The sequence below is a fragment of the Merops nubicus genome, unplaced genomic scaffold (assembly GCF_000691845.1).
Source record: "Merops nubicus isolate BGI_N331 unplaced genomic scaffold, ASM69184v1 scaffold8271, whole genome shotgun sequence".
Classification (NCBI taxonomy): Eukaryota; Metazoa; Chordata; class Aves; order Coraciiformes; family Meropidae; genus Merops; species Merops nubicus.
The window spans coordinates 10,824-32,967 of record NW_008588955.1 but is presented as its reverse complement, the minus strand read 5'-3'; the positions used below and the strand labels follow the sequence as shown (position 1 = coordinate 32,967).

Genomic DNA, 22,144 nt, shown 5'->3' with positions numbered 1-22,144 from the left:
GGAAGCTTTTTCATTGTAGGAGTTATCTGTCAAGCTAGTTGGTCAGATGACCGATGTTCAAAAGCACAGTTCTTCAGTATACACCACCACCTCGTGGCCAGATGCCTGAAACTCCCAAAACTGAATATATTCTGCTGTTTTGAATTCTAAGGGCTTCTGAACTGAACACCACTGACAGATCCACAAACTACACTGTCATCCTGTGTGAGCTGCTCACAACTTTTTAATTACCTGTGTAGAGGGAAAAGTCTCCTACATGCAAAGTGCTGTGTCATTTCAGCTTCACATCACAGCTGCAAACTATTTACTTCATGACATAACTGAATGTAACTGCTACCTACTAGACAAATGAGATGAGAATTTGTGGCTTTGACTCGAATGTATTGAGACTAGTACAGATTTCCTCTTTTTTACTTTTAAAACAAAAAAGGAGAGCTAAGAAGAATATGCTGAATTTCTTCTCCTGGTGCATTAAGTCTGCTGATCTTAAAAACTGCTTTCAGCTCTCCTAGTGAAAAGGGATTTCAGAAACATTCTCATATTTACTTTAACTGAGGTGCAAACATCAAATTATATTAGAGATTAAAATCAAAAGCTTTGCTCCTGCAGTAACCAGCATACAAGACTGTAAAAGATACAAAGCAAAATACTCTGAAAGCAATCTAAAAAGTGGGGCAAAGAACAAACAATGGGGAAGAGAAAGGAGAAGGCTAGAAAAGTCAGAGGTAACAAAAATCAATACAAGACAATACTGTGTATTAGATAAGTCTAAGATGACTTACCTCTAGCTGGAAATTCCTTATGCTGGTATTAGGCTGATCTGCCAAGTAGGATGGTAAATTGGTTTATTGCTCCAAAAGTTCCAAGTCTACATGTACTAACAGATAATTATTGATGTGTCCACTGAATTGAGTTATCTATACAAGTGACAGAGGCCCTGTTTAGCTTCCACATGTTTACTGTTAGACTCACCAACATTTGTACCATCTTCACCCATAATGCACTTCATGGAGGTGATGATTTGCTCCACAACAGGAGGCGACAGTGACGTTGCATACACAGCACTGTGAGAGTATGTCCTGAGGTAATCAATCAGTTCCTAGCAAAACAGAAGAGCCATCAGACATTGTCTTGCCAGCACTCACAGAAATGCTTTGTTGTTTCATCTTAAATCACACAATAAAACAGGCCACCACTATAAACCTCTTTCAGAGTGTCCAGGAAGAGAACAGTTATCTCGAGGATTCATTTCATGGTACAAGTAATACAGTAAAACAGTTGAAAAAGCAAACAGCAGGGACATGAGAGGGCAAGAATGTGAGTTGATCAAAGACAAATGCTTACGACAGACTTGTTTAGCCAACACCACCAGCACTGGATTGCAGCAAGGTATTTGCATTACTTGAGCTGTGTGCAGATTGTGTTTCAAAAATGTTTACTGTAACAGTGAGAGCACAAAACAAATGAAATATGGGTAACAAGGACCCACAGGTGCTTACGTATCATGCTCAATATAATTGTTTCCCCACAAAACTCACCTAATGGGAACGTGTCACAAAATATTTTCTCTCATTTATCATCACAATATAAATACAACAGCAGGTGTAATTTAAACGTGCAGGAACCTCAGCTCACCCCTTCCCACATTTCCCAGTTAAACACACCTGTTACATTTGTTAGAGGACAAAAGCAGGTCATACAGCAACAAAGAACCAATACACCATAGATCCAGGCTGCCTACTGTTAATTCTAACAAAAGCACTGTGAAATACCCAGACTGTTCCAGAAAAAAGACCAGTACAGATGCTCTATCTTCTGCAAACAGAAAATTGATAATGACCACCCTGTAGGTAGCACAAGCTGGTAACGTATTACAGAAATATGTGGAAGTACACAATTCTACGTTGCTGTCTGTCTGGAGCCAGAGTTAAATCAAAGGACGACTGTGAAATAAACTACATAAGAAGATTTAAGGCCTCTTCCTTGTGAGGCAATCCCTCCAGCAGCAGCCAAACCAGAGCTGCAAAGGACTCTTAGCTGCTTCTCCCTATGCCCAGGAAATTAATCCCACTAGCTTGCTACCTTTGATTTATACAACAGTTTAAGGGGAGGATGTCAGAGTAATTTTAATCCAACTGTAGTAAGCTCCCAAAGAGGAACATCTGCAAGTCCCATCTCCATTTTGATGGGCTGAAGCAACTATCACTACTAATACCTAAAAAATTATTATCCTTGTAGGAAAATGGTAGAATTTTACTCGCAAATAAAGCTTAAAAGTTCGATCTATGACACACATTTCAGGATATGAAAAAGGGGATACATACAATTGTCTATATCACTCCTCCCCCCAAGGGGAGGGGTATGGCAAGGGTGACGCTTTCTAGAACTACCTTCCAATAGAATAGAGTCGGTAAAAAAAAGTCAAGAGAGTAAAAACAAAAGCAAAAAACCCCTAAACTTCAGCTTTTGGTGTTTTTCCTGCAAGTCTCATGAAAAGCAACAGTAAGAAATCCCTGTTTTGTGGCTCTTAAGCAGTTCCTGAAAGATATTACTACTGTACATTCTGGAAACTGAGATCATCACTGACCACGTGAGAACTATACAATTATGAGGTAATTTACTAGTCTCTTCTGCATTGCACAGACTTTTACTGTCCTAGACAGTATGTAAAATTGCGAAAAATTGCAAATCAGGGTCCTTGAGAAACAGATGAACCTCAAAATCCTTAGTGAAGGAAGGACTCCACAACCAGCCTGAAACACCCATTTTTTTTACCAGCTTTTTACCTTCTTGCCCCCAATGTATCCTCCAGCAGCTCCAAAGCTTTTGGTGAATGTTCCCATCATGATATCCACATCTTCAGGACTGAGTCCAAAATATTCCACTACACCCCGGCCACTGGGACCCAGGGCACCTATACTATGAGCCTCATCAAGGTACAGATAGGACTTGTACTTCTTCTTAAGGGCAATCACTTCAGGCAAACGGACTATGGATCCCTCCATACTGTTGAGAGACAAACTCAGTATAAGTTGATTTAACGACTGAGGACTCTTTACAGAGCCTGAAGTGCCTAAGCTTCCTTTTCTTCACTTTTTCAGTAATTATGAACACACAAAATTTGTGAGACAAGTTGTGTTCTGCAGAGAGATGAAAGATAACTCCTCCTTGCACCTGGGGCCCAGATGTCTACTTCCTACCTGTCCAACATCTTTGGGATGCTGACACGCAGACTAAATAGTGGCGGCACCAGTAAGTTAAGGCAGAGAGGAATGTGTTCATTGACAATTTTATAAATGAGTTCTCATTTTTAATTCCAACCTAATGTCAGTATCCTGATCCGACTTCTACTTACCTGTTGTTTTCTAGTTTAAGAATTGACTAGGCTCTCATTAGTAGCACCCCAAAACATCCCACTTTGTGCTGAAAGTCACTATGGTTTAAATGCCCACTAACACAGCAAAGCCTACACCATGCTCCTACTCACTCTCTGCAAAAACATCTAATCTGTACAACTCCATTCACACTAGCATCATCTAGTGAGCACAGAAAGAATAGAATGGACAAGTAATTTAAGACCTCAACTCTGATGTAGTCAGTTTAGATTAACTTCTACAGTCTAATTGTGATATGGGAAGCACTGTGGTAACACCAGGTGCAGCGACACAACAGAAAGTCCAGGATGTGAGACATGTATAGCTCAATTTAATTCACAGAGGAGATTAATGAAACAACTATCAAGTTACGATATTCATATCTTGATTTGGCAAAGGAAACAAAATATTAAGCAGCTAGATCTCATGTGGAGGTCTTAGGAATATAAAGAATAGTTTGTACCTGTATATTCCTTCCACCAAGATAAGAATTTTTTTCCAGGGCCTCCGTGTACGAGGTTGCCCATGCACAATAGCATCTTTGAGCAGCTTCTCCAGGCTTTGCATATCTGCACCAGAAATTACTGTTAAATGGTACCAAAACAGCTACTAGCTTGATCTTTGACATGACTAAAGATGGCAATACTCCAGAAACACACAAATTGTTCCCGTGTGGAGGACAGAACATACATAAATCAATAAGCATGGGCTTCACCTAGCTGCAGGCCTGCAGATGAGATTAAAGGGAATGAGTGGCTTTATGAACTCTGAGGAAGATTTTCACCATCCTAAGCCAAAATCGTAAGTTAAAGTATTAAGGATAAACAATAAGCAAGGAAGGAATGGAAAAAAAAAAGAATAAAGGTATCTCATTGTGAGGAAAAGAAAGCCATTTAGGTAGTGTGTCCTTGTGGATAGAAAGAACTCAAAAAAGAACAAACAAGCTCAAGGACAATCAGCTAAAGATAAGCAGAAGACAGACCAAAGTGCAGGATAAGAAAAGGAGCAAGTCTATTTTTTTTTTTTTTTTATTACTTTGTTTAAAAGCGAAGGGACTGGAGGTGTGGAACAGGAAGCTACTAAACCAGAAACAGAAAAGGAAGTAAAAAGAATCACCAGTGGGAAAAGGACAGTGCTCAGCATATCAGAAACTAGACAGATGTTTTTGTTAGTAGCAATGTATTCTGAAACTTACTAGCTTTGTCTATGAACATTTGACAAGATCCTAGGAGATCTAACTAATGTGAGAAAATAAATACACATTAAATTAGTTCTGAAAAAAACAGAGTAAAAGAGTAGAGATGGGAGAAATCAAATCATAAAACCTAAACGACTGAGCAAGAGACAGATGCAAACACCAGGGCATGAAAAAGAGTAACAAATAATCATGGAAAGAGGATTGGTAGACTAAAGCAATTTTAGCAGCGTGAGGAACTTAAGAACTAGACAAGAAATCATACAGCAAAATAGGTCAGTTAACAGACTGGTAAAAGACAGTTAATGTTCAGAAAAAGACAAAGATGACAAAGTCAGCAGGGGAGTCCCTGCCTCTAACAAATCTCTCAAGGAAGAAAGGATGAGTTTAGAGCAATTAGGAAGAACAATGGAATATAAACTTTTGCTCTGATCTCTCAAGAAAGACTGAAAGTCTGGGAACTAGATCTGACCTTCACAAAAACTACAAACTGCAGAATGAGGTAGGAAAATGTTGAAACCAATGAACAAAATTTTTAAGGGTATTTTTTAATTTTCTCCCATGATTTCTAAAAAGCAGAATATGAATGAAGCCATTAATGTCTCAGGAAAATGAAGTTAACTAAGGCAGCGTAGAGGATAACAAGAGTAGGGCTAAGAACACATACATAACTATGAATTGAACATCATCTTGACAGATCAAGATCGTTGCTTGCATTTTGCTTTCTGAGTCTAATCTGTCACTTCATTCTCTACCACAGATCCCCACCAATCTCACCATTTCTAGTTCATACACCATTCCCACAGCTCATCTAGTCTTCCTCCTCACATCAGAGCTTCTAAGCCCTTCTGCTCCTACTCAGAACTATGTCTGTTGGTAGTGTTTTCTGAAATTCTGTAACTGGATGCAATGTTCAGAACCTGTATGTCTGTAGAAATGCAGAAGTTGAACATAAACCTTGCATGACATTGCCCAGCAATCAAGATTTATGAGGAATTACGAAAAAATAAAGCACCGAGTGTTATGGTAAGCTCTACACTTTGTAAAGAAAATTATTCAAACAAATCAAAAGAAACAATAAGCACAGGCAGAAGATCCACTATCAAATAGAACAAAGAATGGAAAATAATCCTAGCCACACTAGCTTTGCTGTCACTACCAGACACTTCAAAGAGAGCAAGAGTCATCCTGATCTCAGAGACTGATAACTATAGAGAATATTAGAAGTGGCTGAAGAACGAAGGTAGTACCTTTACTAATCAAGGACAACCAGATACGTCTTTTACTGAGAATAAGAAGGAAAACCTAAGTATTTTTAGTCTGAAAGTGATTCTAAATACCTCCTTTGGAGGAAGCTGAAACAGACTAGGTAAAAATTCTGTGTGCTTTGGAAACAAACACTTAAAGCAAGTTACTCAATGAAATTAATCTATACTTCACAGCTCAAAAATTCCTTTTATACATTGTACCAATGCTGACTAGCTAAGCGAGGACATCTGTATTCATAAGCTTTTGTTACTGTAGGAATATATCAACAGCTGGTCCTAGAATTATTCCTTATTCCTCAAACTGCAAACTAACTACATGTTAATGACCACTACAAGATTGCATTACTATGCGACATGGAGTGTTAGAATAGTCTAACCATGCTGAGATATCCAAGTAACAAGAAGCCATGTTGAAACGCTTGGGCCCTAGACTTGCCAAAGGGCAGCATGCTCCTCTTCAAATGCAGATGATGTAAGCCAAAGGAGCTTCAGGATAAAAGTGGTTTTAGTTGAGATATAAAAAAAATATCCAATTCAGGATGATTAAATTCTCAGTAGCAGCAGTGTTCTGACCTTTCAGGTAACCAGCAATTGATTTCCTTGCATGAAATTGGATTTCTAAGTATTAAAGGATAGATGAGATCGTATCTGATCTACAGCATCTGCAGAAAGGCAGAGTCCACCATCTGATACTTACTGTTGTGCTTAAAGATTCGAATAGTTGCTCCTGACAGTCTTGCTCCGAGCACTAGTGATGCATGATTCAGTTCATCACTCAAAATCAGACAGCCCTAAATCAGAAGGGGAAAGAGGAAGATATTGAAAAAAGTTACATTTCACAGCCAAGCAGGTAACACCTTTCAGCTCTGACTTGCTTAAAGTCATTAAAAAAAAAAACCAAAAACAAACAAACTTCCAACATAAAACCAGCTAGTCCAGGTAAGACTGGCTGAGAAACAATTTGCAGCCTTATTATGGCAAAAAAAAAAAAAAAAAAACAAACACAAAAACACACAACTGCTCTTAACTAAAAGAACCACGTAAGTTTCACTTTTCCCCAGAAGCTCTGCAGCTGAATCTACCTCAATATCTCACGTTGATGATTAATACTTATCCTCCTATGCAGCCAGGTAAAACAGAGCAGACCATCTTGCTGCCATTCACTCAGCAAGTCTACAGTGGTGCTAGGAAACAGGCCACCAAAGTCCTACATTAAAAACCTTATCAAAGTGGAACTATTTCTTACATGAGGAGGCAACCACTGACTAAACACGTGTGCTCAGTGGTACCAAAGGGACTAATTTTCTTTAATGAACAGAATCATTAAATACTTTGTAGATGGAATTAACATATAAGAGACAGTAAGTGGAAAACAAAATTGCAGAGCGAAATTGAGACATCTTCTGAAGCCATTAAACATTACATTGAATTTGTTTGCTTTTCCAAAAAAGGGATGCTATACCCTTGGACCAGTATAAAACACAATAAGTCTGTTTTGAGAGCTGCGACAATTAGTTCAATAGCTGATATGCTGAGCATTCCGTCACAGTGTTATCACTGTACACTACAAGAATGTATTAGGGGATTAGTCTTAAAGAAAATAATAACACATCTAAATAACCTTGGACCACACCAATTGTTATGCAAATCTTCTGCAGTTCTAGAAGTGACTTTGTTAAGTTAAAAAATCCAGAAAGCGTGTCAAGATGCTCAAGATACTGCACCAAAGACATGATTGTTCTACGTTTCTCTACTAACAGTTGGTGGAGGGAAGCATCAAGAACGTTCCTTTTCTGAGACTAGAAGGAACTGTGAAAAGCACTACCTACAATCACACAAAGAGGTGTCACAGACAATAAAATTATTTTCTCCACAATAAATAAAATTTTTCACTTGAATTGTAATGTATCCAGAAATATTGTGCATCTTGGGAAAGCCAGAGACTAGTTTCCCCCAGAAACTGCACTAAAACTCAAGTGTTCAAACTGCTATTACAAGGATTTACAGTGCATATTTCAGAGACCTTGGCGTAAGAAGCATGGAAATCTCCAACTAGTGTTTGAACTTTGGAACTACTATATGAGACAGGGAGTATGTATAGTATGTCAGAGGGCATTGCTGTTGTGGGGAACGGTCCATTTTCTCTTTCCCCCACATAAGACTAAACAAAATGCCTTTCAAGCCAGCAAAGCAAGCGAAGTGCCTTTTTACTGATTTAGCCAAGGACGAACTGAGATGGACTCAGATAAGGGCATAACAAGGACTGGCAGAAAAATAAACAACAGGCTAGAGGACTGCCCCTGACAGAGTATGCATCTGGCCAATGCTGACTGGCTAATGCAGACAGTGACTGCTATAAAGGAAAGCAAGCTAGCCGAGCAGGCCTGGGAGCTTCTGCCAGACTGCTGCAATACCTGGAGCTGCTTGAGCTTGCCAACACCACTGCCTGCCGCCTGAGGGGAGGGCTGCCTGCAGCCATCCCTGGCGGGGGATTGCCGTTTGCCGCAGCCTGCCTGCTCCTGAGGAGCTGCTGCCTGCCAGAACTAGACCTAAGACTGGAGCTTGCTGTGCCTGCCTGTCTGCCAGCCTGCCTGTCTGCTACTGGGGGGTCGCCCCGGCCCCCAGGATGCTGACCCCTCCACGGAACACATGCCGAGCCACATTCTCGCTACGGAAGGACAGTAACACACACACATATTCTTTAACGTTTCTGCCGGACTCAACTCCTATCCTTTCTCTTCATTGATTCTACATCTCTCCCTTGGAGGGGGGGAGGGGTATACTTACTAGACCATAGTACCCTTGACTTTCCTTTTTGATATACTTAGACTACCTTTATTGAACCTTGGTCCCTCAATTTGTGTAGGCTTTTAATAAACCGAATAATTCGTACATTAATCATCAGTCTCGGTAACACTTTGTGAGCGTGGTGAGGGCATATTCCAATCTGCCCCCTAAGACACGGTCCCGCAGGGGCCGTTCCTCTGTGAGAGGCGAGCGCCGCCTGCGCCGTTGGGCCTCCTCAGAAACTTCTCCCTCTGGGGGGGAGGGGGAAGTCGCGGGAGCCTCCCGACCACCGACAGCCCTCCAGTATCGGCCCGCGACAGCTGTTAAACACTACTGTATCAAAACCTCAGTGTAATCATCCAGAAGTAACACCCTTCTTACAATGGCAGGAAGCAGGAAAAGTGATAAAGAAGAGAAAGAAGAGATTAATAGTCTAGAAGGAGCTTCTTCATGAAAGCAAGTACAAGCTTTTGGTAGAGAAAGAAGATTTAACAAAACTAATGAACGGCCTCTTTTCACCCTCCTGTAAGATTAGAATACATTCAGTTAGGCAAAATAAATAATTTAAAACTGAAGAGGAAGTAAAGAGTCCAGAGTATTGTCTGCCACTAGAGACAGGGCAAAGGATCAAAGAGGCCACTGCTACAACACAGCAATCACTAATGCTGCTACTACAATTGATAAGACTTCAGTTACCTTTGTCAGCAAACTTACATTTCAGAGAGCATCCAGAAGACCGATACTAAATGGAGATTACGCCACTAACTAGTACCAAGAAAAAACCACAGTTTGAGACACAGGACACTCAGGCTGCATTGTTTTATGTGGCATGTAGTGTAGACATCACCAGTCTTTACATTGGACCTTGTTTCTCCCAAACATCTTTGCTGCTAGGATTTTGCTCTTTCAAAGGAAGGATTTTTCAGATGTCACTCAAAGATAATAGATTCTGTAGGTACCAACATGCAATTCATCTCACCTTTGTGTCTCACTGACAGTCATGCCTTAGTGTCTCAAGGGCTTCAAAATACTTTCAGCCCATCAGCCTGTTAATCAGTCTCCATTTCATACACTAATAACTAGCCCGAGGAAGCAAACTTTAACATACAAGGCTGCCTCCCAGAAGGAGGACAAGATCTGGCCTGGTACTAGTCCCACGGATGCTGTTTCCCAAAAAGACTTTTGCAAACGTTGGAGATGCATACTATGACCTATAATTTCTTTACAGAATATCTGCAGGGGTTGCCACCAAAATAAAACACAACCAAACAAGTAGCTTTCAGAAACGCTAACCAACAGAATCTTTTTCAGATGAGCTTTTGCCCATGACTTAAGCCGTACCTTGCCAACTAAAGCATGAATGTTCATAGAGTTGGTTGCAAACCCCATTCCATACGCCATTGCAGACTCCACACCTAGGAACCTGGCAACTAGCTCTTCCAGCTCCTCATGTTTGTCCAAGTTTCCTGCACATAAAACAAAAGAGAAATTCAGAGTGAGAAGTCTTCATGATTGCTGTACTCTATGAGAAGAATTTTCACCAACCAGGCTGCTCTTTATAATTAAAGGCCCCTAAGTGAACACTGAAAAAAACAAAAATATGAAAAAAAATAAGCCTACTGCTATGCCATGTAAATTAAACCCAGAAAGTCAATTCACCTTCACTAAAGTAAAAGCTTCATTATCAATTAGTCTGAAGTTCAAAAGCTAGAACAAGTAACATTTCAAAGACCTGCAATCACATAACAGACTCTGAAACGTATTTGGGGAACATCCTATCTTGCTCCAACTTACCCATTTCCTGCCTAGTGCTGCATACCCCAGCTCCATACTGGGACAGAACTTTAGCTGCTGCTTCTTGGCAAGTCCCAGCCTTCTGTGCAAATCCAAGGTAGTTGTAGGAACCCATATTAATAATGTCCTTTATCACTCTCCCTGTGTACCTGTGTTTTAAACCACCACAAGTTAGGACACTCACAATTTTAAAAGAATAACTACACCAGAAGATTCCTATTTCAGTTTCCTAGACTATAGACAGAAATGATAAAAATCAACAGAACCAACCATTTAATTATTTCAGTATTGCCCCTCATCATCAAACTGAAATAAGTGAAAAAGATGTTTTCCCTCTCTTATGGCCTTAAACTAGTTCCCTGAAGAGCTTACATTAAAAGTTGAATTTGCTATCATATCTAAAGGTGCTTGAGGCTTTTCAAACCATTTGTTGTTTCTCTGACATGTCCTGTCCTCCCCTCCATCCCAGGAACATAAAACGTTCTTTTCAATTACAAAATAAGATATCTAGATCAATTAATTTGGCAGCTCCTCAAGCAGGATACCCTCTAACCACAGAAAGGAAACATCTGGCAATGCTGTGCTAACAGTACGTGACAAGGAGATTAAGGAAGAAGTTTAGCGTAAAAAGTTTTAATTATTTTGCCCTTGAAAGCTAAGGAGAGAAATGACCAGTTTCACCAGGTACTGTGCTGAAAACCTCTTCACATCAAACTTGAGATGTGTAATTTTGAATTTGTAGAAATTCTTGTCCTTGCATTCCTGGTTTTGTTTCTACAGACTACTTGAGTTCTGACTCAAAACAACTGTGTCAAATTCCATCTCAGACATTTATTTCAAGTGTCAGGGCTCATTCTAAATCAACACAAGGTGACAAGCAGCAGTGCAATCCAGACTATCTTCTCTGGGTTCTCTCCATCACACTCAAAAGCATTAACTTTATTATAGGCATGTGGCCATGAAATCTTCACACAGTCAGGAGCCTTAGTAAGTAGCCAAAAGATTATATACAAATAATCATCTTGGTTGTCAGATGTGTTTCAAAAGAACAAATTGATTCAAGTTGCTGGAAAGCTCCAAATAAACAATTCACTGCTCCTTTAAACATATAGCCTGCCACTCGCTCTTATAGACCCTCTACTTAAAGACAGTTGTTGGAAGCCTTTCCTTCAACTTTGACTCACGTAAACGTCCAGTTATAATCATGGGAAACTCTCTCCATCATGTCCACTTTGGCCCCTGGCACACTGCAGATTGGACGGTTCCAGCTGTCCCGAATGCGCATGTAGAGGTTTCTGTTGTAGAAATTTTCAAAGTCCTGGTACAAGGGGACAAAGTCCTGAAACACATCAAAAGCACTCAAAGTAAAATAAAAATACATATTATAGCCAACTAGGAGTAAAAGGAATAAGTTGTTTATATATTTGAGAATATAAATTAAAAAAAAAAAAAACAAAAAACAACACACCCACACCAAACCAACGAAACCTCAAAAAAAAGAGTTCTTCATCACAAGCCCTGAAACCAGTTCCACCCAAAGTGTTCTTAATCCTGGAAATACGTGCTGGTACAAAATTATTCAGATGTGAGGCAGCAGCAGAACTAAAGAGACTCATCTGCTAATGCAAAACCCATCTGCTAGATGCGATTTCTAAACTTTCCAACCTCCAAATCTACCATGCCCCCAAGATTTCCTCAACAGTAGGTGCTTATTTGTATATAACCTAATTAGCTCATAGAATCTAAAAGCCGTCACCCACAAGTAGAAAAAAAAGCGCAATCATGGCATCAGGTCACGCTTCAAGTTAGAAAGTCTCAAAGAATTCTAACATACAGGAGAGGAAGTGAAAGCAACATAGAACATGAACAGGGAGCTACTAATGACACAACAACATCTTGTTCTCTGGACACAAATGGGACTTGAAATACTTTAGCTCTCCTTCCAGCTCTTGCTGGATAGTTGAGAAGAGCATCTCTCTCTAAACATACAATAACTCCCTCCATGAAACACATGCGCATACCATCTTTCCAAGAGGTTTGTATTCAGCCTTCAGAGTTAAGCAGAGCAAGGGAACGTGCAATTGCTCTTTGGCACCAAACAGTCTGTGTTGCGCTACCGAGCGCCAAGAATGGGAGAACTGAGGTACTCTGCCATATTTTATTCTGTACATGAGAAATGCATTTAATACAGCATTGTTATAGAGGTGCAATTAATGTAGCAGCACCAGCATTATTATAGAGGTTGCCATTAGAACGTTCACAATTTTTTGTTTTGAAGCTAGTAAGCCACATCATGGCACCTCTCTTCCGCATGGCTTATCAGCACTTCAGCTCCACAGGATTTCTTTGTATGTCCACTTCCTCAATTCTAAGCTTCCCTTCCAACATTTTTCAGGAAAAGTAAGTGACTGTCTTGAATGGATAACAGAATGTCAAACTACCTGTGACAGCAAGGACTTCTGAGTATTCAAGAACATTTTTTTTCTGACCCATTTAAAATGCTTCAAAGTAATGAGATTTCCTTCTTATTATTGAACTAAAAGGAAGTTTGACATTCAGTAGCGATAAGAACGCATAATTCATTTGCTGCTGTTGGGGAAAAAAAAAAAAGCCTTTTTATTAATCTACGAAAGGAAAATGAAGAATTTATGACATAAGTAAGAGCCAGCATAGCATTTCTTCCTGTTTTTCACAAGAGAAATGCAAACATGGTGACATATTTTTGGTGACAGGATATGTAAGGCAGAATATCTGTTTGACGAACTATTACAGTGCCTGATATCTGTAACACCAAAACAAAACTAGGGGCATTTAAAACAGCTTTTTAATAACAGCTCGAACAAATGGGCACTGACAAGCTACCACTTAAAATGCTTGACTGAAGGAAGACCACTTTTTAAATTTACTTCCCTATTTTAATGATTTAACAACTTTGTCCTTTTGGTTTGAAGTAAAGGAACCATCTAGGTCCACCCCTTTGTGTCCCACCAGAAGCTTCACAGGAAAGATGGTGTCCAAAAGTGCCAACTTCTAAGCAGATACAGCTGCACCTAAGCCCCCTTCTGATTTGGCTGTGCCTAATGGCATGCCCAAAAGGCACGAAGATACTAGTTTTCATAATTTTAACCACAGAAAACCAAACTGAATTTAGCCAGGGATCACTCCTCCAGGCAATAACAAGTATGTCCTTTCTCAGCAAAGACAGACAGCAGGAACAAGATTTTTCCATGAGCTAAAATGCAGTGGGGTAGCTATTGTTCTAGATGACTTCACACATGCCAGGTCTTCTTTGAAGGCTCTTTGTCAAGAGATGTTAAGAGTGGTAGTAGGTCCACTAATATCAACCTGTAATCCCCTAGAAAATCATTAATTTTCTGAAATAGCTACACCGCTCTATCCTTCCTTGACTTCAGCATCTCATATTGTTCCAGGAAGAAAGTGAGTTTCAAGGCTGAATCACTAACAAGCCAGTCACTTTTACAATGGACAAAAACATCTTGGTATTGACAAATGCATTTGAGAACTTCCTTCATATATGAGAAATTATATAGCTACTGTACTCTATTACAAAGTGGTGATATGCATGAGAGTACTTCTAGCAGTAAGAAATCCTGAGTCATGACAGAAAATATAATTATCTACAAGTGTCTGAAACGTGCTGCTACATCATTTATAAAAGGGTGGAGAAAGCGAGTACATTAAACAGGAATTCTGGCACAGTAGAAGGTCAATACCCGAGAGACTTTTTATGTTTAATTATAATCTACTGAGATCCTTTCAAGCATTTTCAGCTCCTCTGAACCGTATCTGCACGAGAATTCAGTTTTGCAGCAGTAATTCAAGTACAGTGACTGTCCCAGGAAACAACTGAGATTTTAGCCAGGGTTCTTGGCTAGCAATGGAAGCTGGAAATGAGTCATTTTGCCAACCCAAGCAGGTATGCCTGGCCTGATACACTCCAATCTCACCTCAGATTACTGATCAGATAGAGCATGTTTTATTTTGAAGCCCAAGCTGACAAAGCAAGAGGAGTAACAAGCTCAACTGGTGAGATAAAGAATCGCTCACAACCACCAAGATATGCAATGCAAGCACGATCTTACAAACAAACAGTGTAACTAAGCTTAAAGTGATTTAACTGAGTAGCTCTCTGTAATTAATGGATTATGATAAGGGAAAAAAGATGTCTTAAAAGTGAACAAGAATTCAAGGAAGAAATTACGGGTAAGGTAATTAAGGTCTAATACAGGACACTAGCCTTATTTTTTTGGGGTACTAAGCTGTAAGACTGTAGCAAAGAGCTCTCAGTGAGACATCAACTTAATTCCAGCCCCTCTGTTGTCCGCATCCCTCCTCAATAAACCATCCTCAGGCTAGCTCTTATGAGAAAGTTCCTTGGAATAGGACAAGCAGGAAGTGTTATTTTGGCATAAATGAAAACTGAAATGTCTATTTGCTCAGTCAGTAATTCTAGCAAGAAGTAACAAGTACAATTAACAAGTAATTCAACAAGAGGTTCTCATGACCCATGCAACTGAGAACACAAAAGAATAACTGGTAGGGATACAGTACCTTTCTCAATTGGTACAGACTTTTGGAGTTTGAAAGCCCTCTTCTGGAACTGGCATACAAGACCAGATGGTTTGGGGCTGGTTTTGTTCAGTTTTCCCCTCAGGTTGTTCTACAGTGTGACATTTCAGGTGGAGAATAGGGAAGATAGTTCACCAAAAAGACCACTTGAATTCCTTGTGGATATTAAACATTTTCAGTCTCTGAACCATGAAAAAAATCTGGGGAAGTGGAATGAAATCTATCAAAACCCATACTATTTCAAATTTTTGGCACATGCAGCTAGAGTGCTGTGCTGCAACAGAGTCCTACTGCTGGAAGCCATCACTGTCACCTCTAAATGATTTTCCTCGCCTGTATCAGAAATGGTGTGACCAGCAGGAGTAGGGAGGTGATCGTGCCCCTGTACTTGGCACTCATGAGATTGCACCTTGAGTACAGTGCCCAGTTTGGGGCACCACAGGATAAGGACGTGGAGGTGCTGGAATGGGTGCAGAGAAGGGCAACGAGGCTGGTGAGACGTCTGGAAAATACATCTTATGAGGACCGGCTGAGAGCACTGGCACTGTTTAGCCTAGAGAAGACTGAGAGGCAACCTTATTGCTCTCTACAACTACTTAAAAGGAAGTTGTAGTGAGGCTGGTGTTGGTCTCTTCTCCCAAATTACTGATGACAGGACGAGGCGAAATGGCCTCAAGTTGTGCCAGGGAAGATTTTGATTGGATATTAGGAAGAATTTATTCACGGAGAGAGTGGTTAGACACTGGAATGGACTGCCCAGGGAGATGGTGGAGTCATCATCCCTGAAGGTGGTTCAAAAAATGAGTGGACGTGCCCCCGGGGTGAAAGGCAAGGGAGCAAGGGAGCAAGAGAGCAAGAGGAAGAGCCGTGCCTTTCTTGCCCCTTTTATAGACCTTGGCAGGAAGTCCCGAGGACAGGAAGAGGGGAGTGGAAATAGAACAGGTATACGCCCCTTTCATTCAGGCTTGTACCTGGTATTAGGTTTCAGATTTTCACCCACCAGGGGCAGCAGGTGTCAAACCATTACAATGTGGCACTTGAGGCTATGGCCTAGTAGTTAGGGACACATTGGGAGGAAGGTTGGACTTGATCCTGGAGGTCCGTTCCAACCATGGTGACTCTGATTCAGAGCTTATTGTTATCTTTTCATCAAGTTCTCAACCTCACTCTTTCTAGCCATCACAGACTCTAAGAATATCAGCCTCAGAGTATCTTTCCTCCAAGTGAAGCTGTTCCTTCTAACAGTGAGTTAACTCTAACAAATTTTCAGAATAAGCACAGTCAAACAACTGCAAAGGTTATACAGTTTCCAATGCAGCGAGCAAAAGCAGCACGCTCATTCTTTTGAATTCACATGCATATGGAATTAAGAAATCTTAAAAATCTCCATTCCTGTTGCCTTAAGCTTAGAACACATATCTTACTAGTAAGGCAAAGCCTGATGAAGAAACCTAAGTACTAGTGGTCTTCCAGAGACCTGAAAGGCAGAGCAATTTCAAGAAAGACTGAAACAAGGGAAAAATAAAATTCTCCCTTGGGTTGCAGCACCTTAGCAGAGGTGCTTTGGGAATCTAAGATTTCTATCATACTGGAAATTAATACTACAAGTGAAGGTCATAATAAGAGCTTTGTAACCACTAGCTTGGGGCACAGTGATATGCAAATGCAGTGATTATGCTGCTTTTAGAGCCAAGTGTTGCACTTAAGCTAACAAATGGTACCAGGAGCACCAGCCAGGCTTATCTGCAATTCACATAATGCTTCACTGATAATATAAAACTGACTCTGAATGGAAATAACATAGACAACTGTAACAAATTTCAGGCTTCTAAAAGGAAGCAGAATGACTAGTTCCATCTCACTGCTACATGAGTCACCAAAAAGTGGAGCAAGAACCGTGTATAGTCTTTATACCATGAGGAGGCCTCTGATGAGCTATACAGATGCTAAGACAACACTGCACAAAAGACTCCAGTTTACTGCCCCTGAGATAGTCCTACAGCTGGATTCTTGTAGTTCAAGCAAGTGTTTGAAAACCCTAGATGCTTGAAACATGTTCTAACTGGGCAAGCTGCTGAGTACGAAGAGCTATGGTACAGAGTTACCAGGCCCATTTGCACAGCTGATCCCATACACAAAATGCACAAGGTCATCAAGAGGTGAATCAGACTGAAAGCAAGGCAAAGGCGATTTTCATCCTGCCAATAAAATCCCACAAGCGTTTCGCAGACTGAACTACGTTGTATGACCAGACACTACATTAAATTGGCTATGCACAAATTGATTCCAGGGTAATTCAGAATTGTTACTCTTGACACTTACCCATACCTAAAACAGACTGATAATGCTTCAGAGAGGATGTGCTACACAACACTGGTTTCCAGGAAAAGCCGTGCTGGATGTATTTTAAACAAAGACAAAACCCACCAGATGATTTCCTGGAAATCAGTACTAGCAAAGCCTGTCCCTTTTCACCCTTTTTTGTTCCAAGGGTTCCTGGAATCATTAGTTTCAATGCAAGGCTCTAAGACTTCAAGGCATTTACCCACCATCAGAGACTGTCCCAATACAGACCTGTTGGGAAACCACTTCTTTAAAGTACTTTGATCACTTTCAGTCTCTAGTTCTGATGCACAGACCAAGATTACAATATCAAGCAATAATTTAAGGAAGGATTTGTATTACTGAAATAAATTGTTCTCTAAAACAACAAAAACTGAGTAGCTACGCAGCTACTCCTACTGCCTTTGCTTTGAGCTTCTCCCCTAAGCAATTATGAACTATTTCAAAAAGCAAAAGCTAACCCTTTTGCTTGACACTTAAGATGACAATCTAGTTGGCTTTTTAGAACTTCAATAGTAAAAACCTTATTTTCCACACAGAGGTCACAAATATCCCAGAGTAACCACAAGGCTCCTCCAACTTGCATGTATTAATAAAATAATTTAAAAAAAAAAAAAAAAAAAAAACCCAACAAAAAAAACCACACCCAAACATTAAAAGGCACAAGTTTCAAGCCTTTTCTGCACAGTACTATCTGCATTCTCTTACCAAAACGTGATTGGGCTGTCAGAGAGCAGCTTGAGACTGAAGTATTTGAGAAACCATTTCAAAATAAGCCATTGAGCACCCCTCTCCCCCCAGCATCAAAATACAACCTGGCTGCCACACTAGATACACTGCAATGTGTGCTCATCAATTTGTTTGCAGGAAAACAAAGCTTAAAGCAGCAAAGTGTGAGGGTAAGTACTGTATGTTCTAGATCTCACATGATCACTTTTCAGCTGTTCCAAACTAAGCACTAGAAATGTGCTTTAGGGAAGTACACTAGGCTGAGATTTCTTCAACACCGAAACTTTTTAAAACAGGATTTCCTATTTCTCATTCTTACACAATATTCACTGACACTTCTTACTGACTCCGTCCACAGACATCCTATGAACAAAACGGAATACATGTATCTCTTCCCTGTAGACCGTGGTCAACACAATTTATCTGTCCAGGAGGTATGCTTCAAGGTAAGATGCAATGCTAGGTTAATGTAAAAAAAAAAAATTTCAACGCTAAATTGATTTTAGAAGTAGGATAATCAGTTGCTAACAAAATCTGTGCTTCAACATTCTCTATGACCATCTTTACTGAAAGCCTAATATCAATTACCTATTCCCAAATTAGACTTACTGTCCAAGGTTCTCCTTTTGTATACCCTCATGTAAGCCTCCCGACTTCTCCCACAAAAAAAAGAATACTGTAAGAAGTCTAGCACCTTACATACTGATAATAGAACAAGAATTTCACAAAAACTGTGCAACAGAAATATAACTACAGTATAGATCAATTGCACCAACACTTCAGTTACCCCTTTATCACCTTCAAGCACCATGAGTACTTGGCCCTTAGTCTAAGGTCTTGACTATTCCCTTCTGTGTCAAATTCTAGTTTACAAACAGAAAAATACAAGGGTGTAATGTTCTCAGGTAGCATAAACCAGAGTAGCTCAAACATATAACTCTCGTGAACATATGAATTTTCAAGTTGAGATTTAGCTAGCAATTTTTATTCAGATACCGGAATTATTAAAAGAGAGCCAAGATTTTTTACTTCCAGATTCCAGAATTCAGTTTTGGAAATAGTATAAATTTAAACTCCTGCACTTTTAATCAATATGAAATACCTATTATTCATTAAATTCATATAAGAATGTTTCTGTTTTGGAATTAAGTGCCTTACCATGAATCAGCTTAATTCTAACTCACATTGCTCACACAAAGAAGCTACTGTGAAGTCATTTTAGGCAGTGGCTAGTTTACTGCATATTAGCCAATCTACTGTAAAATGAGACACAATTTAATCCAGTCCTCCTTTCAAAAAAAAAGCCTTCAAAGAACTCTTCCTTCGCCACCTCCTTGATTATTTATTTGCATTAGTGTCCTCCCCACCCCCCCTGCCATTTTCTGCTAGCCAACTGCTTGTGTGGCTGCACAGAGAAACAGAAAGAAGCAACTGGAAAACAACCTCCTCTTAACATTTTGTAAGCCAGACTGGTTCCCCAAAGCAGCTGAGAAAAAACAGAACCCAATTCAGCAACAGTAGGCCAATCTGCTCCACCTCAGGAGCAAAGCTCACTGGTATTCACACTCTGCTAAGAGGACTCACACTATGAGTTGGCAGGAAGCAGCTTGAAAACTGGAAGCTCAAACAGTAGCTTTCTTAACAGTAATTAATTCCTGTGGGGAATAAAGGCCTCATAAAATATTTTACAACTACTCAAAACTAGGATTATGTATTCCAGACTAACTGCTGAAGCAGACAAGACTCTTCAGCTGGTAGCAGAAGCTTTTGTGATCTTATTAATTAATTCTAATTTTTAATTGCTATCAGTGAGTCAGAAATCAGTAACTGAGATTACTCATCAGCTATAGTGTTCTGGACTCCAGCTGAAATTGGTGTCATCCAGTTTGTGCTCTGGTTCTCATCCACAAGCTTTTCTTTGCAATTGTTTGGGCTAAAGAGAATTAATAGCATGCCTCCAAATGAAAACGCAGCCACCAGAGCAGCATCAGAAAGCCTCCCACTGTTGTCAAACTCAAACCAAATCCTTTGATAAGCATTTCTTTAGCTGCTGGCATACACAGTCTTTCTCCCAAACCCATCTCTACAGCTGGGGCATCTCTCAGTATGTTAATGTAGCTTTGCAGTAAACCAGATGAGGGAACTGCTCTGCCAAAAAAATAACCCAACTAAAGAATCATCATTTTGCTGAACGACACAGCAGTACTAGCATAATATTTGGAGTATTCAGAGGACAAGTAAAACAGCAAAAAACTTGGAACAACACTGCTGCCTAAAGAAACGCTCAATCTAAAGCCTCAGCAACAACATTCCCCACTGATCATTATTTCCCAGCAGTTACCTTTTGTTCTTCTCTTTCTGTTGCATTTTGGCATTTCTCAATCTTCCACTGCCGCATGAAATCTCGCAGATATCCAAAGAGGGTGAGAACACCATAGCCTACGTAGGTCAACACAGCAACCAGCATTGGTGTTTCTTCAAAAGCTTCATTGAAAGGCCTTTTATATAACCCTCCATTGTGCACAATATGATTTATCTATATTAAAAAAAATGGAAGAGACGCAGTTGTGAGATATTCATTCAAGAAATAGCAGGTAGGCGTTTCACAGTAGCCCACAGCTCTCCGACCAGCTATAAACTCTACATCCCTTCTGCCCAGTTCAAAGCTCTTCCAGCTATGTTCAGTCATTACTGATAAATAATGTCAAGTCTCCGTACATGAGGTTGCTAAGTCAGTGGATATAACCACAGTTACCAATTTAGTGCAGTTTAATCTAATATCTCGTTAAAGTTTCTTAGCCTGTGAAGCTACACAGAGCTAATTGCTTGGATCCAGGCCAACTATGATGAGAAACCCGCCCTCCTCTTTCACCAAGAACTAGGTAGGCCCAAATAACAGTGAGGTTTCCCAGGCTCACTACAGGTTAAAACAAAACAGAAATGAATAGGTTTATTAATCTAAACAATGCATTCTCAGGATTATGAGGACTGAAAAACTGGAAAATGTGTAATACTGTAACAAAACAAACATAATATATGTCTCCACAGCTGTTAGCCTAAAGATGCTGATGTAAACACTGTACTCACACATGAGGTGGACATGACACCACAGACAATGAAGTCATTGTATACAGTCTTCACATTGCATACATGTCAGCACACAGAAGAAAGCAAGGCTTTCTACATAAAATCCACACTAAAAGTCACCTAGCTACTTACATACCATCTCCTGAAGATAAGAGCTTGACCAGTTGTACAGTACATGTGCATGTCCATCTCAAGTATGACTACTATAACACATATTTGTGTCTATTAAAGAAAAACTTCACAGCTACAAGGCAAAGGCTCACTGAACACTGAAGGCAAAACCATCATGGTTTTAACTAGATTACTTGTTCAAAGAATGAAGTTAAAGATCAGATCTCAAAAATCAATGTATCAAAACAGAGATCCAGTCATTAGATGCAAATTTCTACCTGCATTCCTAAAAATTCTGGAAGTGCTACCATATAAATAGAATAGCTACATGTGAAATAACACTTTCCAAGATATAAATCCCGTCTGTAGCATCAAAGGTGACGTGTCTTACTCCTTGCAGAATAGACTTATTTTTGCTAGTACTCCTATGCCTAGGGAAACTACAGTCCACTAGGTAATCTAAACAGATTAAGATTGACATGCAATTCTGTAACTCTCTGGTAAACAAATACATGATGAAGGATGTTGCCAGATAAGCACAGGAGCAGCTAGAAGGAAACCAAGACAATACATTTCAGTAAATGCCTATATTAATAACACACAACAAGAAGCAGGCTAGGACAAGGATGTATCTAGGATGTTGCTAAAACTGCTCTGGCTTGTACTCAAATTGCAGCTTGAAGCTAGATATAAGAAGAAATGTATTTTTAAAAACTACTCCAATCAAAGAAATATCAATGCCTAGGAAAGAGGCTAATCCGACATACATCAAGAAAGGACAACAGCAAATAATTAACGGGGGGCGGGGGCCAGCAGAGAGAATAAAACCAGTTATTCTCCTATGACACTCATACTGCCATATGGAA

At 39.9% G+C, this 22,144-nt stretch overlaps 1 protein-coding gene across 1 annotated transcript; it reads right to left on the bottom strand.

Annotated features, from left to right (window-relative positions):
- Positions 1-972: 972 nt before the first annotated feature.
- LOC103781696 (serine palmitoyltransferase 2) lies at positions 973-20,612 on the bottom strand (the record flags this gene model as incomplete). The annotated part of the gene is made up of 8 exons (XM_008949419.1): positions 20,422-20,612; positions 11,603-11,757; positions 10,419-10,567; positions 9,966-10,090; positions 6,535-6,628; positions 3,838-3,943; positions 2,787-3,006; positions 973-1,099 (listed from the first exon to the last, which is right to left on the bottom strand). Coding segments are annotated over exons 1-8 (1,102 nt in total), but the record flags the coding sequence as incomplete, so codon positions are not given.
- Positions 20,613-22,144: the final 1,532 nt, after the last annotated feature.